The 21,530-nt window shown below is 47.2% G+C and overlaps 1 protein-coding gene across 1 annotated transcript in view; it reads right to left on the bottom strand.

Moving 5' to 3' along the window:
• Positions 1-3,895: 3,895 nt before the first annotated feature.
• Positions 3,896-21,530, bottom strand: part of LOC134207153 (cytochrome P450 4c3) — a gene marked incomplete at its 5' end in the record, with an annotated part of 46,589 nt that continues 28,954 nt past the window's right edge. Inside the window, 3 exons of the mRNA XM_062682873.1 lie at positions 3,896-5,102; positions 5,164-5,233; positions 5,302-5,581. Of these exons, the coding sequence (XP_062538857.1) occupies positions 4,172-5,102; positions 5,164-5,233; positions 5,302-5,581 (1,281 nt within the window). The remainder of the gene's footprint in view (positions 5,103-5,163; positions 5,234-5,301; positions 5,582-21,530) is intronic.

Below are 21,530 nucleotides of genomic sequence, written 5' to 3'. Positions count from 1 at the left end.
CCTCCTTTCAAGAGGCCCGAGAGCCTCCTTTTAAGAGGCCCGAAAGCTTCCTTTCAAGAGGTTCGGAAGCCTCCTTTCAAGAGGCCCGGAAACCTCCTTTCAAGGGGCCCGGAAGCCCCTTTCAAGAGGCCCGGAAGCCCCTTTCAAGAGGCCCGGAAGCCTCCTTTCAAGAGGCCCAGAAGCCTCTTTTCAAGAGGCCCGAGAGCCTCCTTTTAAGAGTCCCGGAAGCCTCCTTTCAAGAGGCCCGAAGCCTCCTTTCAAGAGGCCCAAGCCTCCTTTCAAGAGGCCCGAAGCCCCTTTCAAGAGGCCCGGAAGCCTCCTTTCAAGAGGCCCGGAAGCTTCCTTTCAAGAGGCCCGGAAGCATCTTTTCAAGAGGCTCGGAAGCCCCATTTCAAGAGGCCCGGAAGCCTCCTTTTAAGAGCCCCCGAAGCCTCCTTACAAGAAGCCCGTAAGCCTCCTTACAAGAAGCTCGTAAGCCTCCTTTCAAGAGGCTGGGAAGCCTCCCATCAAGAAGCTAGGAATTCTTCTTTCAAGAGACTTGGAAGCGTTCTTTCAAGTGTCTCATAAGCGTCCTTTCAACATTCTAGGAAGATTCCTTTTAAGTGGCTCAAAAGCCGCCATTAAAGAGCCTCGGAAGCCTCCTATCAAGAGGAGAGGCGTGGAAGCAAACTTTTAAGAGATTCGAAAACTCCTTTCAAGAGGTTCGAAAGCCCCCTTCCAAGAGGCTCGGCAACCTCCCTTCAAAGGGCTCGGAATTAGCCTACTTTAAAGAAGTTCAGAGGCGTCCTTTCAAGGGCCTCGTAACCCTCCCTTCAAGAGGTTCAGAAACCTTCCTTCAAGAAGCTCGGAAACCTACTTTCAAGATATTCGGAAGCTTGATGTATAAACTTATTTCAATTGGAAAGTTTCACGGAATAATGAAAATTTCTTACATGGGGAGAGGGGGTTGAAAAACCGAGAAAAAGGCTTATGTAATTAGTGTATGGCCCCTTAGTTTTCAGGTCAATTTTTCAAGGATCTCGTGGGTTACGCTTATTTTCATTTACAGCAAAAAATAGGGGGTACCTCAATTAATGCAAAAGTTCGAAGAGATACCTCTCAAGAAAAAGGTTGAGAACCGCTGCTGTAGTTGAACCTGAACAGGCTGTCGCCGTACATGGAGGATGCGGGATCCGTTACTGCATAGTGAGGGGCTGTTCACACGTTGGGGAGGAAGGGGGTCTAAAATTGTCCAAATTTGCGTTACGTAATTTGTGAATGGCCTGTAATAACACTCGACGTGCGGAATGCATTCATCAGTGCGTGCTGGATCTACGAGTGTGCGAGCTGCGATGTGTACCGCAGGGATCGATCCTGAGTCCACTGCTGTAGAACTTGATGTAGGATGGCGTGCTGAAGTTGAAGCTCCCGCCAGGAGTCAGCTAAGGGGTTTCGCCGATGACGTAACGATGACCGTGTACGGAGAATGCATCGAGAATTCACTGAAGCAACTGTCGTAACTATGGAAATTATTCCCTGGGCCCATAACGGACATCAACGCTTACTATGTTTAAACTCACGAACGCTACTAATTGTGCTGGAGAGAGCACGACCCAAGGCTCAACCCTTTGAGTACGTAGTCAATTGTATAACATGGTACCGAATTGGAACCGGCGGTAAAGCGGGGACCTTTGGATACGTTTCCGTACGTTTTGACAGTTTTTCATGGGAAATTTGTCAAATCGTACGCAAACGTATCCATTGTGCGTGGACAAGCCTCTCGGATTCCAAAACTATTTTCACTCGCGTTTTCAAGGGCACTGCACTCCATATGGAAGCAACGCACAACTGTCATTTTTAGTATTCCAGTCTTTCTGCGTCGCAGCATGCGTGAAATAATAAAAATCGGCATCAACATTTCAAAAGGGCGAAACTGCTTTTGTGAGCAAGAGCTTCTTACGTCTCTGGTGGGCTAATTTGTGCTCACCCACGTAATCCAGCACCATTAGATGAAAGAAGAGGATTCGATGCTTTCATCAGTGGTATTGGATTGCGTACACGGAAGAAAAAAAGTACCCAAAATTGAGTACTTTTAAACTTACTTTTGAGTTATTTTTTCTCTTCGCTTTCATCCACTCTTTCTTTTGTTGTCAAAAACAAAAGAGCCAAACAATCCAACGACGCCAGTTCAATACGGGAAGCCAATGTTGAGTTTTATTACCTGAGGTCGAAATTGAGTGAATTAAACTTAAATTTGGGTCAATAAATTTTCCGTTGGGTACTTTTTTAACATGGGAGTAAAGGCAAACTACTTCGACCCTACTTACTCAATTTTGGCTTCCCGTACGGATGTTCGAGGTTGGGTGAATTAAACTCACTATTGGGTAGTTTATTTCTTCCGTGTAGGTGGGCTCAAATTAACCCTCCAGCGATGTGAGAAGCTTTTGTTTACAAATGTTGGTGCCGAAATGACAGTTGAGCGTTGCTTCCGTATTGATTGTGATGCCCTTGAAAACGCGAGTGGAATTAGTTTTGGGTTCCTGGAGGCCTGTCCTTAAGGGGATCCATTTCATCTCGGGCGGTCAAAGCAAAAACAAAGTAGGCAGAGCCGTGTGATGATACGTTGGCACCTGGTTAGCATTTGTCCGGAAATGATAATCAACTCAAAAAGCACATTCATTGCAATTGTCTCGAACAAATCGGAGGCCATTTGCACCCATCGTCATCAAGAACAGCTTCGCCGTTATTGCCACGAACCTAATCACCAGTCATCAAGTCGACGAAGAGACAACCCTGCGCAAATATTTTAGAAAATAGGTACAAATGGCCATGTTCTAAAAGAGTTGCATTTCAATCCAAATCCGAATTTTGTTCAACACGAAACTAACAAACCAAAGAAATATTGCAAAGTAAATCGCGTAGATAGTTCCGTTTTAGTTTCTTGAGCAATCGTAGGAGGGCTATTCCATCCGAGTGTCTTCTGAGGAGATATGTCAAGAATTGTTTGGGCAGATAGAACTCGACCGTTGGTCTTTCGAATGCGTTAAGGCCACCGGTTATGGGAACACCCCGAGCAGAAGATAGAAAGACAAATAACAGGCTTTGCAAATCTTGAATCAGTCAACGATAGCAAGGCTTTGATTGTTTTTGTCAATTATTCACATTGAATGTAAAGTAGCCGTCTGTTAGGTTATCAGAACCGCCAGAAGCTGGACGAGAGGATAGGATGTGCTAACGCATTTGACGACATCAGTGAAAGAGTGACATCGCCAGAAGCCCGAGCACACTTGTCACATGTCACTCACTGTGACTCTTATGCGACCAAATCCAATCACATTGGGTTGCTGCAACCAAATCGATCTGAACTGTGCTACTAGGGAGTGGCATGTATTGAACACTAACGGTAAAATCTGTAGTGCAGAACGGCATGAATCGGAACGATATGCCGAGGTTTTATCCGATTGTCAATGGCACGCAGCCCGTTATGTGTAATGTTCGGTCAAACTGTAGAACTATCAACACTGTATGAGGCTAAGAGGGCCTCGAATGAATTGAAAAAGAATAAAACTAATGGGAAAGATGGGTGCAGCTTATCAAATGAGCATCCATTGATCCAACATGGCAATTGAGAAGATGAAGAACTGCCTACCGCCTGGTTAGATTACGTATTGATAATGTGGATTGAGCCTTCAATAGCTTAAGCAACCAGGTTACGTACTGCAACATTCAGACGAAAATCAAATTTGCTTTGTTACCAATATAATTATTTGGAAGACCCTTCACGGATGAACAGCGTGAACTCTAAAAGATGGATCATAATCGATGGGAAAAAGTCTATTCCGAAGTATTGCATTTCTAGAAAGGTTTTCAAGATTATATCATGCTTGTCATCAATCAAATAACGACTTGAAGAATGTTGTTTTATGAAGTTTTATTGCACTGAATAGTTTTATTTCGGTGTGGTACGAACTGTAGCAGCGAATATAATCCAAACAACACTTTCAACCGCAACGCTGCTTTCTTCCTTCCACTCTCTCTTTCATCCGTCATTATCACCATTATTATTCATAATCAAAATATACAAACTCAATGAACATTATGTCATGAAAACACAAAACGTATAGAGCCTAAAATTAAAAACCTTAATAAGAAAAAAAACAAATAAAGAATGATACTCTCGAACGCAATGTGTTCACTCCCGCCGACTGATCTTTATCCGTAAGCCATCCTTGGGCCGCAGAATAAGCTCACCCAGCAGCGTCAAATTTTCCCGCCGGTCTACCGCCTCGATCCGGTACTTCCGCAGCACTGCCGAAATAATCGATTTCTCCTCTAGCACGGCAAACTTCTGCCCAATACAGTTCCGTGGACCGGCGCTGAACGGGATGTACGCGTACGGGTGCCGTCCGCGGCAATTCTCCGGCAAAAAGTGGTCCGGGTTGAACCTATCCGGATTGGGGAAAACGGCCGGGTCCCGATGCAGCTGGTAGACCACAATCATCGCTGTCGTGCCGGCAGGGATGGTGTAGTCCTCGATCTGGACGTCCTCGACCAGCTTGCGGGCAATCAACGGAACACTCGGGTACAGCCGGAGGCCTTCCTTGATGCAACACTCCAGGTACTTCATGTCGTTCAGCTCCTTCATCGTGGGGAACCGATCCCGATCGCCGCCCATGATATGATCGATCTCTTCGACGATGCGATCCTGGATCGCTGGTTCCGCACCCAGCAACAGCAAGATCCACGAGATGGCTGCCGACGTTGTGTCGTGACCTTCGAACATGAACGTGTCCACCTCTTCGCGAATGTCCTCGTTGGAGAGGACGGTTCCATCCTGCGATGCTTCGATTAACAGATCCAAGAATGCCAACCGCTTTTTGCGACCGAACTCTTCGGCGTTGTTGTTTCCGTCGACACTAGTTGCTGCCTCTGCCGACTTGTAGTTGTTGTTGGTAAGCTTCTGCCTCTGGATCTCTTCCTTGCGCTCTCGGATCACCCGGTTGGAGAACTCATGCAAGATTGACAGGCATCGCTGGTGGTTCCGGTAGTCTTCGGTACGCTTGAAAATGAAATCTGGCTGCAGCCAGATCTTCTGCTGGCGATTCTGAACGATAGCGCCGATTCTGCGATAAAATATATCTCAATTAAAAATTAGCAAGGTCAGTTTACCCAACTGAAACTTACTGATAAACAGCTTTTACATATTCCGAGTCGGAGTTCTTCTGAGCGTGTATGAGGCGTCCCATCGCAGTTTCTGAAAAGTTAAACGACCGATTACTTTCTTACACAAGTTTCCACGTGCTCAAGAAACACTAAATTCACCGCAAACGACATCCAGGGCGCACAGGGTCACATACGGAAAACAGTTGAACCCCTCTTCGTTGCCCAGTTCCTGCTCCAGGCGTTGAACCAGCACGGCACTCTGCTCCTGGAAGATGTCCACGAAGTCATCGAGGATTTTGAAGTGGAAAGCAGGCGTTAGAATTTTTCTTCGGGGATGCCACTTTTTGCCCTGGCTGGTGAGTAGGCCGGTGCCAAGCCATGGTTTCAGGAATTCGTAGTCGTGACTTTTTTCGATGTGTCGTGGACTGCCGAGAATGGGCTGGAATGAGAATTAGTGTTCGATGAGTTATAAATTCGACATCAGATTTGCGGCTCCGAATAATGTGGTTCAGGAGGAAATTGGCCACGAGAGCTGTTAACATATAGTGACAGCGAGGGTTTTGCTGCGGTTTTATAGCATACTTAAAGAGCAGATCGCTTTCTCCTGGAGCGCTATGAACCCATCAATTGTTACTTAGGATGTAGCAGAGCTACTTCTAACGGCGTTGTAGTCTTAGATAGTCTTAGGTAGTCTTTTTTTTTTACAAGGGAGAATGCATTTACATACTAACCCAGTACACGTGCATTGTAGTTGCCAAACTACCACACGGAAGTGTACTGGAGTGTCGGACTCGACCATACCGGTAATACCGACTAAACTCCCTTGGGCTCCACCATCGTTTCCCCCAGGAACTACCTCCCAGTACTACTTCTGGGGGATGGCAGTACTAAACGTATTCGCTCATTCTCGCTCACACAGGCACCCGTCCCATGCGAGTCTGACTTGGGTGCTCGGCCTATCGCACCCTCAAACACACCCTACATACTCTGTTGCACCTCTGTCATGACGTGTGGGTCTGACTTATGTGCCCACCCTTCTCATGCCATGTGGGACTAACTTGTATGCCCACCTTTATCGTGCCATGTGAGACTGCTCACCTCTTTCATTCAGTTCGCGCTGACACATACTACTCGAGTCATTCGACCTAACACTCCCTCTGGCATCCCTTGTGGGACGTTTCGCTTAGGTTCCCACTTCTGACATACCATGTGAGTCTGACTCACCTCGTTCATGCCATATGAGACTAGCTCAACTCGACTCAACTCATTCCTTTCTGTACCATGTGAGACTTGGATGCTCACCCACACTCCTCTGCCACGCCGCGGGTATCAGTAGTCACAGGAACCTACATTCCTGCGCTACTCCCAGCGCGTCGTGTGCAGTCCATACATACACCTATTCATTCACACTTCTGCCATGCTTCGAGGTGACGATCTCGGTTGCCACCCACTGCGCCAATACCTCTGCATGGACAGACCATTCACACACTTCTCCGCGTTCGGCACTTTCGCACTAACTAACCAATCACATGTTAGTCATGTTTGTCTATTGTTGCTCGGCGCGCCAGATTCTCTGAAAGCTGCAGGCAATCTGAGTGGTTGCAGTCGAGACTGCGTTCCACTTATCCACCGCTTGACACATCCTCTGAATAAGATTATCCGGAGTTGTGTCCCGGCCGCAAACGTCTAGCATTGCTCTTCTTTTGACGTCGAAACGAGGACATACGAGCAGTATGTGCTCTGCAGTTTCGTCAACACCTGGGTAGTCAGGGCAGACGGGGACCTCCGCGTGCCCAAACCTGTGGTGGTACTGTCGGAAACAGCCATGGCCTGACAGGAATTGTGTCAGATGGAAGTGAACCTCCCCATGGGGTCTCCCCACCCAGCTTGATATGTTAGGAATCAGCCGGTGGGTCCACCTACCTTTCGAGGTAGGTGGAAGTCACCCTGGTACGCTCGCGGGCTCCTCTGGTGCCACGTAGGTCAAAACACTCCTCGTCTTCCCGGATGACCAGCCCGACTGGCACCATACTCGCTATCACGCAGGATGCGTCGCGCGATACCGTGCGGTAGGCCGATATCACTCTGAGACACATCAAGCGGTAGGTGCTCTCCAGTTTCTGCAGGTAACTGGTTACCCCCAGTGCTTTTGCCCAGGACGGGCCGCCGTACCTAAGAATAGATGCGGCAACGCCTGCCAGTAGCCTACGTCTACTGGCGCACACCTTGGAGCTGTTGGACATCATCCTCGATAATGCCGCCACAGCAGTTGAAGCCTTCTTGCACGCATATTCGACATGGCTACCGAAGGTAAGCTTGTCGTCTATGATGACCCCAAGAATCTTCAGACTCCGCTTTGAAGTGATCGCGACGTCTCCCACGTGTACAACTGCATGTTGTGCCGACTTACGGTTGCTGACGATAACCACCTCCGTCTTATGTTGAGCGAGCTCAAGGCCTCTCGCACTCATCCAGTCCGCCACAGTGCTGATCGCATGTTCTGCGGTTAGCTCTACTTCGGGGATTGACTCCCCGTAGACCTCTAGGGTTACATCGTCAGCAAAGCCGACGATCTTCACACCAGGAGGGAACTTTAGCTTCAGAACCCCGTCATACATCAGGTTCCATAGTACCGGGCCCAGGATTGACCCTTGCGGGACACCTGCGGTAATAGGAACACTTTTCTGACCGGCATCGGTCTCGTTTAGCAGCACACGGTTCTGGAAGTAGCTTTCCAAGATCATCCGGTACAGTCCCACCGGCAAGCCAAGCCGGTGTAACGAGAGCGCGATGGCATCCCAGCTTGCGCTGTTGAATGCGTTCTTCACGTCCAGTGTCACCAACGCACAGTATCGAATTCCTCGCGTTTTCCGTTGGATCGCTACCTCTGCAGTCTTGAGGACTGAATTGATAGCGTCCACCGTGGACTTACCCTTCCGAAAGCCAAACTGGTTACTCGACAGGCCATCCGTACCCTCTGTGTAGGGGTGAGCCTGTTGAGGATGATCCTCTCGAGCAGTTTACCCGTCGTGTCGATCAGGCAAATTGGTCTGTACGCCGATGGGTCACCCGGAGGCTTCCGGCCTTCGGCAGCAGTACCAACTTCTGCCTTTTCCATCTCTCAGGGAAACAACACTCATCCAGGCATCTCTGCATAGCTAGCCTGAACATGTTCGGGTTCGCTATGATCGCTGCCTTAAGTGTACTGTTTGGAACTCCATCGGGGCCTGGAGCTTTGTTCATCGCAAGAGTGTTAGCCACTGCGAGTAACTCTTCGTTCGTCACCGGAGCCACCATTTCGGCCACACTCTCAGCGCCTTGCAGCACAGGAGGAGGCCAGGGACTTGTGGCTCGGGACGGAAAGAGTACTTCGATAATCCTCGCCAACCGGTCCGGTGACCGTTCGGGGGGTGAAGAGCCCCCTTTGGTCTTGGCCATCACGATCCTATAGGCGTCACCCCACGGATTCGCATTGGCATTCTCGCACAGGTTGTCGAAGCACGCTCTCTTGCTGCTCTTAATGGCCTTGTTAAGGGCCAGTCTCGCAGCTTGAAACACTTCCCGGCGGACCGCTCTTTCCTCCTCGGTGCGGGCTCGTTGCGTCTTACGTCTAGCCTTGAGGCAGGCTGATCGTAGGGCTGCAATTTCGGCACTCCACCAGTATACCGGCCGTCTGCCATTTCTTGGCAGGGCTGTCCTCGGCATAGTAGCGTCGCATGCGCGTGATAGGACAGCTACCAGCGCATCCCCGCTTAGACTGTCGGTGTTGGCCTCCAGTCCCAGGGCCGCGGTGAAAACTTCGCTGTCGAAGTGATTGGTCTTCCACCCACGGACCTGACAGGGATCACCCGCTCTCGGACGCTGCACACCATAGTTGATCTTGAAGCGAATTGCTAGGTGATCACTATGGGTGTAGCCCTCGTCTACCCTCCAGTCCAGGTCCGAGACCAGACTGGGGCTGACAAACGATACATCTATCCATGACTCGGCCCCATTCCTACGGAATTTGCTACTGGCTCCGTCATTGACAAGCACTGCGTCGAGTTTTGCAAATGCCTCGAGTAACGCTTGTCCCCTCTGATTAGTGCAGCGGCTGCCCCATTCCACTGCCCAAGCATCAAAGTCTCCCGCTATAACGAACGGGCTCCGAACTACTAGGTCGGCCGATAGCCTGTCGAACATCTGGTTGAATTGTTCCATTGGCCACCTTGGTGGGGCGTAGCAGCTACAATAGAACACCCCATTGATCTTGGCTATCGCGACACCCTCCGCGGAGGAGTGTACAACCTCTTGAACGGGGTACCTTCCCGTTGTGCAGATTGCCGCCGACATAGACCCGTCCGCCACCCAGTTGCCATTGTCGGCAGGGACGTTGTACGGGTCGGACAGGAGGCGACATCGATCCTTGACTCCGAGACCGCCTGCCACAGCAGTTGCTGGGCAGGTGCACAGTGATTCAGATTCAGCTGTGTTACTTGCACGGCTTTTTCCGATTGGCTTCTCCGAAGGCACACGCAGGCCCGCCCATAGCATGGTTCCGGGCCTTACTGGCGCAGATAAGGCGCAGATAAGGCACCTAGGTGCCTTGTCGCATTCCTGCGCCTTGTGTCCCTCCTCGCCGCAGCGACGACACATCTTGCTTCGTTCTGGACCCTTGCAGTCATAAGACTTGTGCCCGGACTCAAGGCACTGTTAGCACCTGTCCACTGAAGGTGGTTGGAGCACGCTTACTGGGCATACTGACCAGCCGATCTTCAGCTTCCCTTTCTCAGTGACCTTTTTGGCGTCAGCCTCCGGTAGGCTACCTGCGTACCAAAGAATCCCCCTCTTAGACGTACAGAGGACCGCTCAACCTCTGTGCCGCACTGCTCTTTGACGGCAGAGACGACGTCTTCCGCGGTCGTGACCTCGTCTGGAGGGTCACTTCCGCATCCAACGACCTGACCTAAGCGGCGTCACCCAGGACCTCCTGGGCAAGCTTTTTGTAAGCCACCCCGCTGGATTGCGCGCCACGCTTCAGTACCAAGATCATTACACCGTTCTTGGTACGTCTAACGCTGCGCACGTCCTGGCCCAGGGCCGATGGGCTATCGGCTGCTCGCAGCGATTTCAGGACATCGGCGTATTTGGCCTTGTCGGTATTCACCAACAAGGCCTCGCCTCTGTCTCTCACCTTCTTCGTAGGTCGAGGGGTGTTTGACTTCCGTACCCTACTGACTAGTTGCCAAGGATTCGCATCCCCTTCGGCGAGTACCGATGGCTGGCTGGGGTCAGCTTGTGGCTCAGAAACTTGTGCCTGTCTAGTGCCTTTTGCCTTCTTGGGCACACGCCCTTCAGGCTCCGGTGCACCATCCAGGCGACGCTTCGCCTAAATGTTAGCGCGTTTGGGTCGCTTCGAACTTGGCGTTTTCTTGCCCTCACTGGCCGTAAGGGCGGTCGCCTCTTTCACCGCAGTAACACCGCTAGGGGAGGAGAGGGCCTTGGTCTGCGTACATTTGGCTACCTTCTCTGCTGCCGCTACACGCCTGATATAAGCGTCCTGTTCTTGTCTTGCGACACGAACAGCTTGCCGGAGCACCAACAGGCTCTGCTTAAGCTCCTTGTTGGTGTTCTGCCTGCCGCTTACGAACTTGATGATCTCGTCGAGTTGCTCGGGCACCACCCGTATCCCTGGTAGTGGCTCGTCAGGCGTGCAGGCAGGGCTACTCCCCACCACCACTGGAGACTTTTCGGTGCTGCCAATAGCAGCAGCCGTCACTCCACTCGCCCCCTCTTTAATAGGGGACCTCGCTAGACCCCTTTTGGCAAAGGGGTCCGTCACCTCCAACTCCAAAGACTGATTACGTTCAATGCTCATTGCTGTATGCTGTAAGCAGGGAGGCCATGCGAGGGTTGACACTTGCGTGTTCAGAGCCAGATCAGCGCAAGTCAGGAAAGGGCATCTGAGCCTACTCCCACCCAGTAGGCAAAACTGGATGGCAGGATTGGGCAAGGCGCGGGCCACGGTTTTATGAGACGGAAGACAGCCTAGCCATTAGCCCACTCGCCGTTTCGAGTCGGTGTCACCCGGCCCTACTAAGAGAGTAGAATGTCAGACTGCCAGCCCTCGCTTCACAATATAACAATATCCAAATACAAGACCAATACACGCAACCAGTATGCCATAATCAGGGTCTTACTGGTATCAACCCTGATGTGCCAGTAGCACTCCCTGGGCTTGTGCTTTTGAAGCGGCACACAGTCGCTTTGATAGAGTCTGATTACGGGCACTTGTGGTTTTTTGGGAGGGATTTTAGCAGAGCCCACTGCTAAATCCCACCACGCCCTAGGCAGTTTTCCCTGACTCACAGACAGCTGGGGAGGGGTCGTCAAGCCCTTGGACATGGTCCCTGCTGCCCCGGTAGTCTAGTGAGAATAATGGTAGTCTAGTGAGAATAATTTTACACACGTTTAATCATATGACCCCGAAGCTAATTTTCCAAGGCAGACCTAATTTCTCGTTGAAATTTACTTCCTTATGGTGTAGCGTTACGCTGTAGTGTCGATTGGCTTTCGCGATACCACTTTTAAAAATTCAGCCGTTGTAGAATTCAAACTCTCTTGGAAAACACTGTACTCTGATATCTGGGAATTGGTTTTCGGGGAATTGTCTTTACAATCGTTTAGTGCCGCTAACCACAAGTCAGTCCCAACTGTAAATGGATGCCATATACAGATGGGAATCGACGTTTACCTACGCGTCTTCTGTACGTTACTCTCCATTACATCACATCCCATGAGCTGGAGATGGCTGAGGTCCAGCCCAATAGTCCGGTTCCCAGTTTAGAAGGTCGTACACACACATGGTCGGCACGGCAAATGCTGGGTAAAGCGTACCATTGGTACTTCGCGTACCTGAAGGAATAAAATAGACCCCATCTCGCGGTCCTTAGCCTCTTACCCAGCAACTTCTATCCCTACCTCCTCGTGGCGCTGGCCGGGATACGAGCAACCTTAGGGAAGATCGGGTAACCAATCCCGGTGGGAGCTAAGGTTGTATGCTGACAGGGAAGGGGGCGGGTTTGCTCCTCTCCGGAGGAGGTGCAAATATTACTGAGCGTCTGTGTATGAATAAATAAAATGAAATGTTCTCCATATTAGGAGCGCCTCACAACATCGTCTGCTCTCCATATTAGGGAGAGGGCGGCTGAACATCGTCCGAGTGCCAGCGAGGGACTCTAAGTGAAAATGTGCACCATGGTCCTCCGGAAATTTAGGGGGTTTGGTGTCAGGCCCTGCAAGCCAGCCTTAAAAAACTTACGCAACGAATAATCAACAAGAGAATACGGACCGGAACCATCTGTGAAGATCACAGCGACGAAAAGTGACGAGCCATGGGAAACTCAGTTCGGATAACTTCAAATTGCTCAACGTCATCTGGAGCACCCGCATACTCGCCGATGTGCTCACGGACCGTGGATTCGACATCGTAGCGCTGCAGGAGGTTTGTTGGAAGGGATCAATGGTGCGAACGTTTACAGGTAATCATACCATCTACCAGAGCTGCGGCAACACACATGAGCTGGGAACAGCTTTCATAGTGATGGGCGATATGCAAAGGCGCGTGATCGGGTGGTGGCCGATCAACGAGAGAATGTGCAGGTTGAGGATTAAAGGCCGGTTCATCAACTTCAGCATAATCAACGCCCATAGCCCACACTCCGGAAGCACTGATGATGATAAGGACGCATTCTACGCGGAGCTGGAACGTGAGTAGGACAGCTGCCCAAGTCACGACGTCAAAATCATCATAGCAGATTTGAACGCTCAGGTTGGCCAAGAGGAGGAGTTTAGACCGACTGTTGGGAAGTTCAGCGCTCACCGGCTGACGAACGAAAACGGCCTACGACTAATTGATTTCGCCGCCTCCAAGAATATGGCCATTCGCAGCACCTACTTTCAACCCAGCCTTCCGTATCGGTACACCTGGAGATCACCACTGAAGACAGAATCACAAATCGACCACGTTCTGATTGATGGACGGCACTTCTCCGACATTATCGACGTCAGGACATATCGTGGCGCTAACATCGACTCTGACCACTATCTGGTGATGGTTAAACTGCGCCCAAGACTATCCGTCATCATCAATGTTCGGTACCGACGACCGCCGCGGTACGACCTAGAGCGACTGAAGCAACCGGATGTCGCCACTGCATATGCGCAGCATCTCGAGGCAGCGTTGCCGGAAGAGGGTGAGCTCGATGGGGCCCCTCTTGAGGACTGCTGGAATACAGTTAATGCAGCCATTAACGACGCAGCGGAGAACAACGTCGGGTATGTGGGACGAAGTCGACGGAACGATTGGTTCGACGAAGAGTGCAGACAGATTCTGGAGGAGAAGGACGCAGCGCTGGCGGTCGCGCTGCAGCAAGGTACCCGGCAGAATGTGGAACGTTATAGACGGAAGCGGAGACAGCAGACACGCCTTTTTTAGGAGAAAAAAACGCTGCCTGGAAGAAGCGGAGTGCGAGGAGATGGAACAGCTGTGCCGTTCTCAGGAAACTCACTAGTTCTATCAGAAGCTCAACGCATCCCATAAAGACTTCGTGCCGCGAGCCGAAATGTGCCGGGATAAGGATGGGAGCATCTTGACGGACGAACGTGTGGTGATCGAAAGGTGGAAGCAGCACTAAGAAGAGCATTTGAATGGCGCTGAGAGTACAGGCAGTGAAAGTCAAGGCAGCAGAGGAGATGACTACGTCAGTTCAGCGAACGATTGAAGCCAACCAGCCCCCACCTTGAGGATGAGTTAAGGATGCCATCCACCAGCTAAAGACCAATACAACAGCTGGTAAGGATGGTATCGGAGCTGAGCTCATCAAGATGGGCCCGGAAAAGCTAGCCACTTACCTGCACAAATTGATAGTCAGAATCTGGGAAACTGAACAGCTACCGGAGGAGTGGAAGGAAGGGGTTATATGCCCCATCTACAAGAAAGGCTATAAGCTGGAGTGTGAGAACTTTCGAGCGATCACCATCCTTAATGCCGCCTACAAAGTGATATCCCAGATCATCTTCCGTCGCCTGTCACCATTAGTAAATGAGTTCGTGGGAAGTTATCAAGCCGGTTTCGTTGACGGCCGCTCGACAACGGACCAAATCTTTTCTGTACGGCATCATCTGTTCTTTGATTTCAAGGCGGCATACGACAGTATAAACCGCGTAGAGCTATGGAAAATTATGGACGAGAACAGCTTCCCTGGGAAGCTTACCAGACTGATCAAAGCAACGGTGGATGGTGTGCAAAACTGTGTGAAGATTTCGGGCGAACACTCCAGTTCGTTCGAATCGCGCCGGGGACTAAGACAAGGTGATGGACTTTCGTGCCTGTTGTTCAACATTGCGCTTGAAGGTGTCATGCGGAGAGCAGGGTGTAACAGCCGGTGTACGATTTTCAACAGATCCAGTCAATTTATTTGTTTCGCGGATGACATGGACCGTGCCTTCGTGTCGCAACTTGCGAAGCCTAGCGACTTGCAGTTCCATGTTCCAAGCTTCCAATCGTGATACTTTATTCGTCGAGAAAGCTTAATCAACTGCAAAGAATGACGAGGAGCAACACAAAACGAGTTTGGATTTTTTTTATAGCCACCGTTCAAAGGCCTCTTCTAAGAAACCGTTCCAAGCATGTCAGTAAAGACAACACATAGGAGTCGTACACTAATTACGTAAGTACTTAGGGAGGGATGAGGTTTTTGCCATTTTCATGCGTTCCATATAACCCGAGCAGCACACATGTTGCACATAGATCATAGTAACTTATATGGTGACCAGATTCAGTCACAACAAGGTTGCCGCAACCAGTTTCGCTTGACTTGTGCTCCTTTAGAAATAAAAAAATATTTGTATGTGAAAAATCCTATAGAGGGGAGGGGGGGGGGGTTGTTGTGAGCATGAGCATGATTGACCGCCCACGGTTGCTATCCGTTATTGCCAGGTCAGCTGTAGTTACACAGAGAACCAACAGATGAAGTTTGGGACTAACATCATCTTCATTGTGTAAGAACTGGTGACCCAAATATAAGCAATACCAGCGCCGGCCGTGTCCGAATGCAGGTCAATTAGGGAATAGGTAGGAAATTGTTGATGTGATACTCGCTTTGATAGAAGCCGACGAGTCATCTGCACTTCCACGAGAAATCACTGGGATGTTGGATATATGGGGTAGGGAGTGTGGCAGGGTTCGTTTTGGTAAACGGTGTGCCGTGTATAGCGTGTAGTTTGATCGATGAAAACAAATATAAAAAAACAATGAAAAAAAAATATTAAAGGCCACACAATGCAGAACAAAATTTCGGTGATCGGCTGATCGTTCTGCTTACCGCACTTTTCAATAAATTCACTTTTCAATAAATTTACTCACACGCACGAAGCAGAACAAAATTTTGATTACCGGCCGAGCGTTCTGCTTACCGCACAAAGCAGAACAAAACTTTGATGACCGGCCGATCGTTCTGCTTACTGAAAAAAAAACACGTCTGGACGCGATCTTCGATCGTTCTACGTCCAATACAAAATACGAACAAATCTGCACTGAACTGATTTTTTTCACTATCCAATTTACTCGCCCACTCAGTATCATACATTTTGATAACCGCGCGACCGTACTGCGTCCAACACAAAACACGAACAAACTTGCACACAAACTTCATGGTTCTGCGACGAAGAGAAAAGAAAAACTAATACAATGCAGGCTCGGTCGCTTCTGCATACTGAATTGTGTTACTCCAACCGAATCGACGCGCACTAATGAAGCACGATTTATCAACTTATATTTATTCCGTGAATTATCTTGCGATGAAGGAAAATCTCACAAACCGACGTGCACTTCAACACGATTTCTACATTTCGTACTGCAACGATTACTCCTAGATCTTACCCTCACCCACCTTTAAAATATTCCAAAGATTCTCCAGATAATTCTACCAAATGTTCCACATAATATTCTAAATGAATTGAATTTCGAAATAATACCTTTACTACATTTCAAATTGATTTGAATTTTATTGTCCTGTCTTGAGGGAGGGGGGGGGTGGTGGTTGTGTTGAAAAACCCAGAAAAAATGCTTACGTAATTAGTGTACGGCCTCATACTGATATAGAATGCCTCATGCAACAAAGCAAGTCCATACTGAAGGTGACTGGGTTAGATTCCTTATTCATTCTGGGAAATTTACGGTTTGGCAATTGTCTTTACTTCTCGTGACACTCTTGATATACGAATGGAAAAATGAAGACTTGAATTACAATTTTTTGCATTTGACAACTGTAAATGGGCTTGAGCTTGATGAGTATCAGCAATTGAGCATGTCTATTTATTGAGTCGCTTCGATAATCAATTATCACTCACAAGGGACTTTAAGTATTTATTGACTTGCTCCAGAGTGTGAAAATATGAAAAGCACTCATCATCTACTATCTAACACAAAACTCTGAAATCAATACGGAGCAGCATGATATTCTGACAAATATCGCAAAATATATTTTGCTTTTGGGTTGATATCCAAAAATGTATCAGCTTTAGTGGAATTTGTTTATAAAAACTATTATTGGGAAAGTGTACTGGTTTTGGCTACCTTAGTGTCTAATTTGGCCAACCCCGAAAAATGTATATTTTATATATCATAGACCCGTGCCTTCGTTTTACGTTGGACCCGTTTGCGGAAGTAAAATTCCGACAAGCGGTGGTAATCCTGCAGGGACACCATTCTGGGAAAAAACCTCTTTGAAGGTCACGTCTCCACGCTCAGTAATGAGTATTAACAAAAACAAGAGGAAGGGGGAGTCTCTGAATTCTCCACTTCCTTCAAAGAATCCAGGTTTCAAGAACGTCCTGCCAAAGCCCGGAAAAAACAGATGGAAGCTCGAGAATTCAGATATTCCTTCTAACTCTAATATCGGAAATAATTTTCTCCAATCGAACTGAGCAATCAGTTCGATTTGATTAATGATGAAATTGAGCAAATCGAATATACCCCTAGCCCAGGTGATTCGATTCATGCGAAAAAGCAAAGGATTCCGCCAATTGTGGTATCTGTTGCCGAGTTTTCTGGCTTTCGGAATGAAATCTTGAGTAACCTTCAGGGGATCAAGGTTTCATTTCAGATAGCTAGGAAGGGTGACTGCCGCGTTTTGCCGGGATCCTTTGACGATCGCAAACGTCTTCTTCAGTATTTAACTGAGAAGCGCCATAAGTTCTTCACATACGACGACAAAACTGAGCGATTGTTCAAAGTCGTTTTGAAAGGTCTCCCCAGTGATGACAAATCACTGGATGAGATTAAAATTGAAATTTCTGAATTACTTGGATTTTCACCAGTTTGACAGTGTTTGGCATGAAGGTTTGATTGTAAAATTGATGAATTTTAATTTTCCTCTGTACATCATTAAACTGATCCAAGATTATTTATCAGATCACTCACTGCAGGTAAACTATCAGAATTCTAAATCTGATAGATTACCTGTAAGGGCTGGTGTCCCCCAAGGCAGCATATCGGGGCCCATATTGTATAACATTTTCACTTCTGACTTACCTAATTTACCACCAGGGTGTCAAAAATCTTTGTTTGCAGATGACACGGGCCTCTCAGCCAAAGGGCGAAGCCTTCGTGTCATTTGTAGTAGATTGGAAAAAAGTTTGGATATTTTCTCCACTTACTTGCAAAAATGGAAAATTTCCCCGAATGCTTCCAAAACGCAGCATATAATTTTCCCACATAAGCCGAGAGCTTCTTATTTGAAACCTTCTAGCAGACATATTGTCACTATGAATGGGGTTCCAATTAATTGGTCTAGCGAAGCAAAATATTTAGGACTTCTGCTAGATCAAAAATTAACTTTTAAAAATCACATTGAAGGCCTTCAAGCCAAATGTAACAAATATATTAAGTGTCTATATCCACTTATAAACAGATAATCAAAGCTTTGTCTTAAGAACAAACTTTTGATTTACAAACAAATTTTTAGACCAGCCGCAGCCATGTTGTATGCTGTGGACTTGTTGCTGCAATACCAGAAAGAAGGCACTTCAGAAGATTCAAAATGAATTTTTGAAAATGATTCTGGAGTTGCCTCCGTGGTATAGTACCAAGGAACTTTATAGAATGGTATAATATCTAATATTGAGACAACAAATGTCCAACAAAATAATTTCCAATTGTGCCACTTGACTGAATTTCTTTAGAGGACATCACAACCCTAGAGAACACCATCCTCAAAAATGTGCGGAATAAAGGAGAAATAAATAAAGTCAATAGTAGCGTCAAACCAAACCTAAAAATATTTATTTGAAACGTTTGGTTTTCACCAGCAATGTAAGCGTACGTACGTGGCAAAGTGAGGAGAGCTTCAAGAATTAATTACAGACAGTCCTCGATGTTTTTTCGCTAAGCATCCACCATTTGGATTTTTGGAATACATTTTACAGCATTGCCACTACTACACACGCCTCCGTACTGCTGTGTCCGCTCCGCTGCATCAAATTTTGTCGAACCGCTCTTTGTGGAATCGCGATCAAAATGGCTCACGCGCGCCGGACAGTAGCTTTCTTGTATTTTATAAATTAAGTCCGTTAGCCCCGCCCCTTTGTGATCTGATATGGGTGTAAATATAATGTGCACTCATAACGATTAATGAAGGGGCGAGGCTAATGGAATTACTTCATTAGATATAAGAAGCTGCTTTCCGGCGCGCGCGAGCCATTTTGATCGGGATTCCGCAGAAAACGGACCGTTTGGAGAATGACTAATTCTTAGAATCGTATGAAATTTTCTCGCAAAATTCTTAATTTGGTTATGAGCTGTTGGTTATCTAAGATGCGTATTGTTGTGAAGAATAACAACAGAAATTTGACTCAAGACGAAGTTTCTTCAAACAACAAAACATTATCTCTTGGCATCTGTCTGTCCGAGCGACCTTCGCCGATGGGTGGTTGCTGTAGATAGTTTCCATTGAGGTCATCGATTTTATACAAAAGTCACCATTTTATACAAAAGAAGGTTGATCCGACTATGCGAAATAAACTTTCTCAAAGTACAAAACGCAATCGTAAATAGCGAATTTGATAGCGCGTCGGAGGGAGATGATGCAGTAAATTTGAATGGATGCAATCACTAACAGAAACGAACGCTTCCACGCCAAACGCCGATGCCACCGAAACAGTTCATTTTTGCAATTAAACCTTTATTTTCAGAAAATGCTGGTCCAACGGAAGAACCAATTTTCTTTCCCCAATGCGCCTTTCCAATAACAAACTGCATTCAAACGCTTGTCGACACCTTGCGTTGAAACTGTCCGACCGCCACTTGATGATTTTTCGCTAAGCCTCCAAAATTTGGAATAAAGCTTCAGCATTGCCTGCCACTGCTACCCACGCCTTCGTGCTGCTGTGTCTGCTCCGCTGCATCGAATGTCGAACCGCTCTTTGTGGAATCCCGATCAAAATGGCTCGCGCGCGCCGGAGAGCAGCTTTATTGTATTCAATACATTAAGCTCGTTAGCTCCGCCCCTTTGTGATCTGATGATGTGATGGATGTAAATATAATGTGCACTAATAACGATTAATGAAGGGGCGGAGCTAATGGAATTACTTTATTGTATATAAGAAAGCTGCTTACCGGGGCGCGCGAGCCATTTTGATCGGGATTCCGCTGACAATGTCGGAGAATGTTATTTGTACTTTTTTTCCCAAGCAATTTTGTTAAAAATCCAAAAACCAAATATACAAGAAAGGCAAAGTATTTTTCACGCTAATCACGCCATGATCTAACACATGAGATTCAAAATAATTATTACCAATGGGAAAAAGTATATCTTTGTCTTCATTTTTCAACGAATTATAACTGAAAATCCATCTTCCACTCGAAACATACGATCTGTTCGTAGAAACCGTTCTCAAATTAACATTTCAATTTCTATGACTCACATTCATCTGGGGGATTACAAGGTTGTAAATATAGTCACTACATGAGAAATAATAAGTAGAGCTCTTATTATTAAACAGAAAAACATATAATTTGTTGGTGACATAATAGCTGCCACTGCCTTATAAATGGTTAAACCGCTCTTTGCGGAATCCCGATCCCGATCCCGGAAAGCAGCTTTCTTGTATTCAATAAATTAAGCCCGGAAATTTGAATGGATGGAATTACTAACAGCAAAACCAAGCTTCCATGCCAAACGCCGATGTCACCGAAACAGTCCATTTTCGCAATTACATAAACCTGTTCAGAAAATGCTAGTCCTGAGAAGAACCAATTTTCTTTCCCCAATGCGCTTTCCTAATAATAAATCAAAAGCATTACCCCTGGCGGCACGGGATCGCAACAGTACTATTTTCATAGTAAACCCATTCTTCATATGAAATGGCCGCCAGCTTGCCTGCGGTTTAGTATCTGATTTGAAATTTCTGGAGGTCAACTGCACCCACCGCTCCAAGCATTCTGACCAATGTGGCATATAAGAAGGTGCTGATCAAGTGAATTCAAGCCTTCTTATATACCACATTGATCAAAATGCTCGAACTGTGGGTGCAGTTGACCTCCACACACGTCAAATCAGAGACTAAGCCGCAGGCAAGCTGGCGGCCATTACCGCTCGCGGAAAACTGGATTGCTTTGATGCGTCTGCTCTGCGTGAAATCTAGTTCAAACTGTGGATTAGATCTAAACCCGCAAGTGATTGATTTTTGATGTCTGTGCTAGTGATGCATGTACGTGATTGGTTGGTTTACCTATTTCTATACTTTTTTATCAATTATCAATAATAAATAATTAAAAATCTAATAAAGTATTGACTCATCCTTGATCGAATGGTCCAAAAAAATTAAAAATCCATCGAGAAACGGCTGAGATATTCAAGTTTATTTTCGTGACGGTCCCCGTTTTTCGCAATCGTAAAGTGTACCCCAATATACAGCTTTACGCGAGCGGTAATGGCCGCCAGCTTGCCTGCGGGTTAGTCTCTGATTTCACGTTTGTGGAGGTCAACTGTACCCACCGTTCCGAGCATTTTGATCGATGTGGTATATGAGAAGGCTTGAATTCATTTCATCAGCACCTTCCTATATGCCACATTGGTCAGAATGCTCGGAACGGTTGGTACAGTTGACCTCCACAAACCTCAAATCAGAGTCAAACCCGCAGGCAAGCTGGCGGCCATTACCGCTCGTGGAAAAGCTGGATAGAAAAGACAGACGTAGCCCTACCTAAAAAAAATCCAGTGCCTTCAAAAAGTTTCACGGTTCAAAAATGATTAAGAATCAAAATTGCAAATTTGATTTCTTTGCGAAGTTATTATTTGATTTCTTTACACACATGAATTAAACCAAAATTTAATGTTATGAAAACT

The sequence above is a fragment of the Armigeres subalbatus genome, chromosome 1 (assembly GCF_024139115.2).
Source record: "Armigeres subalbatus isolate Guangzhou_Male chromosome 1, GZ_Asu_2, whole genome shotgun sequence".
Classification (NCBI taxonomy): Eukaryota; Metazoa; Arthropoda; class Insecta; order Diptera; family Culicidae; genus Armigeres; species Armigeres subalbatus.
This window is presented reverse-complemented; position numbering and strand designations above follow the sequence as displayed.